Source organism: Mus caroli, unplaced genomic scaffold, assembly GCF_978045245.1.
Source record: "Mus caroli unplaced genomic scaffold, Mus_caroli_1 scaffold_19, whole genome shotgun sequence".
In the NCBI taxonomy this organism is placed as follows: domain Eukaryota; kingdom Metazoa; phylum Chordata; class Mammalia; order Rodentia; family Muridae; genus Mus; species Mus caroli.
Genome location: NW_028227274.1, coordinates 34,205,840 through 34,214,180, shown reverse-complemented (window position 1 = coordinate 34,214,180; position 8,341 = coordinate 34,205,840). Strand labels below are relative to the sequence as shown.

The following is an 8,341-nucleotide window of genomic DNA, read 5'->3' as shown; positions in this document are numbered from 1 at the left end:
TCCAAGGGCGTGCAGAGCGTGCAAGGATGACTCTTTGAGAGGCGGGGTCGTGCTCAGAGCCAATGAGAACTTAGAGGGGGCGTGGAGGGCAGGGAATCTTCCAGAGGCAGAAGCCGAAGGAAGGTCTAAAGAGGGAACTGTAAGACTTTGGAAAGAGCCATGCAGTCCAAACGGGAGTGCGAGGTTAGTAAATGAAGACCTAAGTGATTCTTGGGCACGGCCTACAGAAGGGGGTGGTTACGGTGACCCCCAACACCTCTAACGAGGTGGAACAGGGCCGGTGATGCCCCATTCCAACCTACCTTTCTCCCCCAGCAATGGTGTGAGAGGGTGAATCCAGAGAACAAGGCAGCCCTGGAGGCGTGGGTAAGAGAGACTGGCATCCGCCTGGTGCAGGTCAACGGGCAAAGGAAGTATGGAGGGCCACCCCCAGGTACAGTAGCCCCAGCCCCTGTGACACTAGGCCATCCACGGCCACTCTATAGATAGGCTCCAAAGTCAGAAAACCCAAATTACTCTCTACTAGATGTGGCCATTTGTCTGGCCTCCCTTCCACACTGGCCGTCAAGGATGGTGCGGGCCTAGTTGTTTACAGTCTAGTCCAATTATGGTAACGACCCCCAGGAGCCAGAAAGGTGTCAATATTTCCAGATGGTCTCCCTTCTCCGCCCCCCACCCCCCAGCTTTATCCTGGAGCTTAAAAACATCCTTGTGGACCACAGTAACCAACAAAATCCTCTCCCTCCAGGCTGGGTGGGCAGCCCGCCACCATCAGGGTCCGAGGTGTATATCGGACGACTTCCGCAGGACGTGTACGAGCACCAGCTAATCCCACTCTTCCAGCGCGTGGGGCGCCTCTATGAGTTCCGCCTAATGATGACCTTCAGTGGTTTGAACCGCGGCTTTGCCTATGCGCGCTACAGCTCGCGGCGCGGTGCCCAGGCCGCCATTGCTACGCTGCACAACCACCAGCTGCGGCCTTCTTGCCAGCTCCTGGTGTGCCGAAGCACCGAGAAGTGCGAGCTGACGGTGGACGGGCTGCCTCTTAGCTTGAACCGCCGAGCGTTACTGCTCGCCCTGCAACCGTTCGGTCCCTGCCTGCAGGAGACACTGCTGCTACCCAGTCCTGGGTCTGCGCCTTCTCAGATTGCACTGCTCAAGTTCAGTACGCACCGAGCTGCTGCCATGGCCAAAAAGGCCCTGGTAGAAGGTAGGGGTGGAAGGTGCGGAGGGGTGGCTGGCTACTTAACAACATACCCCCAAATCTATAGTCAGACACAAGTGGAGTTCCTGAACTGCTGCCATATTAATGTTGCTGCCACTACTTACCTATATTTAAGTCACTTGTCTTACAGGTCTTGGGTGGCTTTGTTTGTTTTTTCCAAGACAGGGTTTCTCTTTGTAATAGCCCTGGCTGTCCTGGACTTACTTTGTAAATTAGGCTGGTGTCAAACTCAGTGATATGCCTAACTGTGCCTCTCTAATGCTGGGATTAAAGGTGAATTCCAGATGGGCTAATGCAGCCAGTACCACTTCTAACTCAGTGGAGGATAAACAGTGATAAATCTTAGTTTCAGTTTTCTTTGACCAGAAAGGAAGCCATTGTGATGGTTATTAAGCAAATAGAGCCTGGCTGCTTTGTATTCCCCTAGGGAATAATGAAGCCTAGGGAAGTTGTCACACCACCTACAAGTGGAGAGGCATTAAACATCGCCTGTGGCAAGTCACTTCAAAGTCTGGTCTTAAGTGCTTGCTGCTCCTAGTGTTTAACGCTGCCCTTGTCTCTCTGCCTTTTTTTATTTTTTGACAGGTCAGTCACGCCTCTGTGGAGAGCAGGTGGCTGTGGAGTGGCTCAAGCCAGACCTAAAGCAGCACTTCCGCCAGCAGCTTGCAGGTCCCTCACTGAGGTTCCTCAGGCCAGATGTCAGCCAACTAACCCAGACCAGGGAGAAGCTGGGGTCCCAAGGGGCTCGGGCTGCCCTCCAGCTGCTGTGTCAACGGATGAAGCTAGGCAGCCCAGTGTTCCTGACCAAGTGTTTGGGAACAGGGCCTGCTGGCTGGCATCGCTTCTGGTACCAGGTGGTGATCCCTGGGCATCCAGTGCCTTTCAGTGGCCTCATTTGGGTTGTGCTGGCCTCTGATTGGCAGGATGGGCATGAGGTGGCCAAGGATGCTGTGTCCGCACAGCTGCTGGAGGCACTGAGTGAACCTAGGGCCAGCTTGTGGTCTCCTGGGGCTGAAGCAGGTACTATGGTTAAGCAGTGACCCGTTCTTTCTACAGGCACCCTAAGTGGGTTAAGCAGAGCCTGTGCCAACCCCCCAGCCCAGCAGGCCTGGGCAGCCCAGGGCCTGGTGACAGCTTTCCCTGCTGGGACAGGACCCTGTCGCACCTAAGTGCTACTTTAGTTGTGAGGAACCTTGCCCTCCCCCACTGAGCCCAGGGTCTGACCTGCTATCCTTAGTCTTTCCCAGCTTGGCACCAGAACTTACTATGAATCTTTGTTTTTATTTGGAGAACTGGCTGAACCAAAGAGCCCTTCCTCCCACCACTTGTCCCTGGTTTGGGCTTACACGGTTTTTGTTTTTCTATACTGGTTTTATTTATATTAAAACCCCAGTTGGTATACATGTGTCTGCTTGGTATACATGTGTCTTGCTGTAGTAGTTGTAGAGTTTGTTTTACAATGATAGGGGGAGCAAATACTTCCCCACTTTGGGGCCCTGAGTCCATGTCATTTCTTACATGACACAGTAGAATATAGAAACTCAGTGGTAGAGCTGAGCTGATCATGTTCAAGGTAGTAGGTTCAATCTACAGCATCAACAGATTTCTTTGGGGAAATCTGTCCCAGAAAACAGCTCCTTGTCCCTCCCTTAGTCACTGTCATCATCGTCATCACTCTCCCTCACCACCTCCTCTGGAGCCTTGGCATCCTCTTCATCTTCCCTCAACCCTGCAAAGAAGTCGTCCGTGCTCCAAGCCTTACTGCTCAGGGCACGAAGTGGCCCTCCCTTTTTCTTGCGTCGCCGATAGTCATCCACAACCACGGTTCGAAGCTGAGTCATGTCCCAAAACTTGAGGCGCTGGTCGTGGCCACTACTGGCCAGAAAGTGGCCGCAATGGGATAGGGCTAGCACCTCCACAGGCTCCCCGGCATGCTGGCCCACAGTACCTACCACTCGGTTTGGCAGGATGTTCACAGCCCTGAGCAGAGAGGAGTGTTAGGAACTGGCTTAGCTTGGTTTATAATTCCTGTGCTTGAGGGCTGCTCCCGGCTCCCCTTACCTGATGATTCCATCCGTGGAGCCAGTGCACAGCAGATTCTCGGTGACTGGAACCATGCAGTCAATGGACTCTGCTCTCAGGGCAAAGCGGTCACTTGTAGCCCCAAAACCATTCCAATTGAAGAGGTAGATGGTCCCCTCGCTAGATCCACAGGCCACCTTCTTCCCGTACTGCAGGTTAACAGAGCAAACAGTGTTTGTGGAGTCACTTCACAACAGATCCCCTAGTAGATGGACCCTATCCCATCATACCCAGCTGTACTTTCATGAGGGCGACGGAGGTTAGATCTCCTGACTGAGGCTCTGAGAGTAACTCAAACCGGCGTCTCTTGATGTTGAAGACACCAAGGCAGCCATCCCCACTGTAAAGAAAAGCAGATAAGATGGGAAGTTCTATTTGAGGAAGACTACTACAGGCACCTATTCACCACTGGGCCCCGAGGGAAGAAGATGAGCAGGGAGTTATGTTTAAGGTTGTACCTGGCTGTCAGCAGCAGCTTTTTGGCTGGGTCTAGAGCCATGTCAGCAATATACTCCTCATGCTGCCGCATATCCATCAAAGGGCCCTCTTTACGCTGGTCCCACAGCCGGATGCCACCTGTGTCGTCCCCCGTAACCAGAGCATTCTCATCCACAAGCAGCACACTGTTGATGGGGGCACTGGAAACACAAAAATGGGAATTTGTTAGAGTAGAGACTTCTCTACTGCGAAGGTGAGCCCTCAACCCTCACTAGGTCCACATATACCTGATTTTCCTTACCTGTGGGCCTTGGAAATTCGCCTTTCCAATTGTCCCTGTTCGACATCTAAGATGTGGATTGCTTTGTCCTTAGAGACAGTAACAAGTTCTAGGGGGAAAAGGCCCAGGTTAGGTACTGCTCGTTGTCCTCTGCCCTCTACCACTTGCTGGCTGCCTTCCCCAGTCCTGCCGCTTACTTTGCCCATCCTCTGAGAAGACAACGGCCCGGCAGGACTTGAGGTGGTGTCCTGAGGACCAGAGTTCCTTGGTTTCTCCCTCCTGACAAGAGTAGGCAAAGCTGAGGAAAAGGAAGTGAGAGTGAATGATCCCAAACCAGAGCTGATGCATGGAGCACAAACCAACCTTCCCACGGAGGCAGGACACTTCCAGGAGCATAGAACTTCTATCCATTTTCTTTCTTTGTAGTACTGGAGACTAAACTCAAGTCTTCACACATATTAAATAATTTGAGTCACACATTCCCAGCCTGTTTATCCTTTTTCCTCTCTCTCTCTCTCTCTCTCTCTCTCTCTCTCTCTCTCTCTCTCTCTCTCTCTCTCTCTCTCTCTCTCTTCCTCTCTCTCTCTCTCTCTTTTCTAAAGCTTTTTGACACAGGGTTTCTCTATGTAGATCTGGCTATCCTGGAACTCACTCTATAAACCAGGCTGGCATCAAACTCAGGGATTCTCTCGAGTGCTGGGATTAAAGGTGTGCACCACCCAGTTTAGCCTGGGACCTGTAATCCTTTTGTCTCATCCTTCTGGATGCTGGGATTACAGGTACACATCATCAGACTCCACTGCTCTTCACTATTCTCAAAACCCTGAGCCCTTGCCGGGCGGTGGTGGCGCACGCCTTTAATCCCAGCACTTGGGAGGCAGAGGCAGGCGGATTTCTGAGTTCGAGGCCAGCCTGGTCTACAAAGTGAGTTCCAGGACAGCCAGGGCTACACAGAGAAACCCTGTCTCAAAAAAAAAACAAAAAACAAAAAAAAAACCCTGAGCCCAGATAAAGTCTGGGTTCACAGTGGACCACTGTGAGGGCCCAGAAATAATCATCTAATGACAAGCTGTGTGCATTAGTGGGTTCCTATATTCTTAAGAATTCTGAGACCAAGATGAATGGTGGTGGTCCACGCCTTTAATCCCAGCACTAGGCAGGCAGAGGCAAGCAGCCTGGTCTACAAAGCAAGTTCTAGAACAGCCAGGGCACAAAGAGAAACCCTATCTCAAAAAACCAAGTTAAAAAACAAACAAACAAACAAACAAAAAGAGCCAGGCGTGGTGGTGCACGCCTTTTAATCCCAGCACTGGGAGACAGAGGCAGGCGGATTTCTGAGTTCGAGGCCAACCTGTTCTACCAGGACAGCCAGGGCGATACAGAGAAACCCTGTCTTGAAAAAAAAAAAAAACAAAACAAAAACCTGAGACCGAAGCCAGAGAATCCTCTGAGACTACTCTGGGCCATAGTGAGATCTTGTCTCAAAGGACTATTAACAGAAATCCAGTCTCCGAAGTTGAAAGAGTAAAAATCAGGCAGGGCCCACTGATGCTAAAGGAAGACATAGCTAATTACTGTATAGTCTGACTAATGTCACAGTGCTGACAAGTTGCAACAGAATAAATGTGGAGGGCTGGAGAGATGGTTCAGTGGACAAAGTGCTTGCCTCAGGTCTGGGGATCCCCAAAACCTATGAAAAAGATGGGCAGGTATGGTGGCCAACTCTAATCCCAGCACTCAGAAGGCAGAGATGGGATCTCTGGCAAGTTAGCTAGCTAAGACTAGTCAGGACCGTGAAGCTCCGGACTCAATAAGACACCCTACCTTTAAAAAAGAAAAAAAGGAGAGGGCTGTGGAAAAACGCATGGAATCAATCCAAGGCCTCCCTCCACAAGCACACTTGCCGAATGTTACTGAAGGATTCGGGCCGTCTGAGTCTCGTAAGAAGTCTTCCCGCCACACTTCCTACCCCTACCTCCTTCCAGAGCAGCTTTAACACACTTCACCCTACGCCCCACTCACACGAACACGTCTCCGTCCACGTCCCCTGCTGCCAGCAGATCTCGAGTCGGATGAAACGCTAGGCCACTGGCTGGGGCTTCCAGCACGATGTCTTCTGGGGTATCACGGATCCTGGGTGCTGCCTTCGTGGAGTCAAGGTCTTCCTCTTCATTGTTTGAGTCCTCTGCAGGACTCTCTTCACACGTGGGGTCCATAGGATCCACGCGCGCTTGAGACCAACTACACGAACAGGGGCGTGGCCTAAGCAGTTGCTTCCGGGAGGAGGCGGGATCGGAAGTGCACTGGGAGGACTTCAGAAGAGGCGGGCCTACCGCAGCTGATGCGAATGGAGCGAGCGCGGCGTGCAGCTTCCTCTAAGACTCGACAACGTACACCCTTTTGTTTCTTTAAATGAAGCCGAGTTACAGCTCATTAAAGTTTTCAGTTATTGTTTTGTTGTATAAATACGTTTTAAACACAAAGGCCAAGAGAAAAAGGAGCTAAGGAAGAAAGGCACTGCAGAACGTATAGGTGTGGTTTCAGAGGATCCCCTTCCGCCGACCCCCAGCGAGGTTTTTTCGTGTTGATATGAATTCCACGCCCGTCACGGCGCGGGTGTCGGAGATCAACCTTATGGAGTTGCTTCTCTCCTTCCACCCTTACGTACACTCAAGGGATTAAACTCCAATCTAAAGGTTTGCTCTACTACCAATCTTGGCTATGCCATCTTGCTCCTTCACCCCCCACCCCGACCCATTTTATTTGACCTACTGTGGGCTGTGCTTGCAGCAGCTAGATTATGTGACCTTCAAGGTCTGCCCTCTCCCCCAAGCCGCTTCATATATTTGGAAACACCCCTAATTTTTTAAAGATTTATTTATTTTTATATGTAAGTACACTGTAGCTGTCTTCAGACACTCCAGAAGAGGGCGCCAGATCTCGTTACAGATGGTTGTGAGCCACCATGTGGTTGGTGGGATTTGAACTCTGGACCTTTGGAAGAGCAGTCGGGTGCTCTTACCCACTGAGCCATCTCACCAGCCCCCACCCAGTCCTATCTTAACCGAACGAAGAGATCTCAGTTATTCCAGACTTGGTGATACCTAAAACCCAGGCTAGCAGCAAACAGGTTGCACAAGAAAGAACAAAAATCCACATATCCCTAAAGTTAATAGACAGGGACCATCAACAGGAGGCAGCCTGCACACATGCTCAAACTGTTACCCACACCAACATCTTCCTAGCCTCCAGAGAAACAGTGAACATTTGTAGTTTAGCTCATGACCAATTGTACTTAGGCTACCAGGAAAACAAGCATGACAGCTATGTTCTGGGTATTTTTTTTATCAAAGGTCCCAATAATGGCAGTGTTTTGCATGGTGGGGCAGTCCCTGTGACTAGCTGAGAAGGGCCTGCTCAGATTTCTATGCAACTATGCCTTCAAAGGCATATGGCGAACCTAAAACTTAAAAAGTGAGGCGAGTTGAACATGGGAGGGAACACTTTTACTTGCGGGTGTGGGAGTACGGAGGTTCTTTTGATAATTCTAGGCCAGCTTGATATAGTGAGAACCCATTGAAAAGGAAAATAAAAAAATGAACATAAGGTGAGGTTAAGGGTTTCAAAGAGCAGAAATACCCTATCTGCCTAGTGATTGGAGCATTAAGAGTACTTGTAGAAACAATATTAAATTGATAGTCAACCCTCAGATCTTAATTTTGACTCTAGGTGTCCATATGATTCATGTCTCTGTGACTTTTTCCTAATTAGAACTGTGCCCTACAAGTCGGGCCTGGTGACGCACGCCTTTAATCCCAGCACTCGGGAGGCAGAGGCAGGCAGATTTCTGAATTCGAGGCCAGCCTGGGCTACAGAGTGAGTTCCAGGACAGCCACGACTACACAGAGAAACCCTGTCTCGAAAAACCAAAAAAAAAAAAAAAAAAAAAAAAAGAACTGTGCCCTACAACCATGGGACCAAAACATCATTTGTTTAAAGCCATCTCTAAGTACTGCTGAAGAGACAGCCCATTTTTTACCTCTTAAGCGTTACTGGCAAAGTGGGGTTTCTTAAAAAGCACTTCCCTACAGCTGGGACTTCAATGGTAGAGTGTGTGTCTCGTATGCAGAGCTGAGTTTGATGTGCAAAACCACTAAAACAAAAATACCCTTTCCTATCAAGATGAAAATGATCAAAGTAAGCCTAGTGACATTCTAGCTTCCTTTGGATCTACAGATCATGAGCTCGGTATTCAGCCATAAAAAGTAGAGAGCCTAATGAATACCTAATGAACCCCAGACCAATGTGCTGGCAAA

General features: G+C 50.1%; 2 protein-coding genes across 2 annotated transcripts; one reads left to right on the top strand and one right to left on the bottom strand.

Annotated features, from left to right (window-relative positions):
* The first annotated feature begins 30 nt into the window (after positions 1-30).
* Dnd1 (DND microRNA-mediated repression inhibitor 1) lies at positions 31-2,384 on the top strand. Its single transcript, XM_021150572.2, has 4 exons — positions 31-183; positions 316-433; positions 749-1,210; positions 1,811-2,384. The coding sequence occupies exons 1-4, from the start codon at positions 160-162 to the stop codon at positions 2,263-2,265; spliced, it is 1,059 nt and encodes a 352-aa protein (XP_021006231.1). The 5' UTR covers positions 31-159; the 3' UTR covers positions 2,266-2,384.
* A 192-nt stretch (positions 2,385-2,576) lies between these two features.
* On the bottom strand, positions 2,577-6,293 carry Wdr55 (WD repeat domain 55). The gene is made up of 7 exons (XM_021150571.2): positions 6,048-6,293; positions 4,223-4,323; positions 4,047-4,134; positions 3,766-3,945; positions 3,548-3,647; positions 3,287-3,456; positions 2,577-3,205 (listed from the first exon to the last, which is right to left on the bottom strand). The coding sequence occupies exons 1-7, from the start codon at positions 6,239-6,241 to the stop codon at positions 2,875-2,877; spliced, it is 1,164 nt and encodes a 387-aa protein (XP_021006230.1). The 5' UTR covers positions 6,242-6,293; the 3' UTR covers positions 2,577-2,874.
* Positions 6,294-8,341: the final 2,048 nt, after the last annotated feature.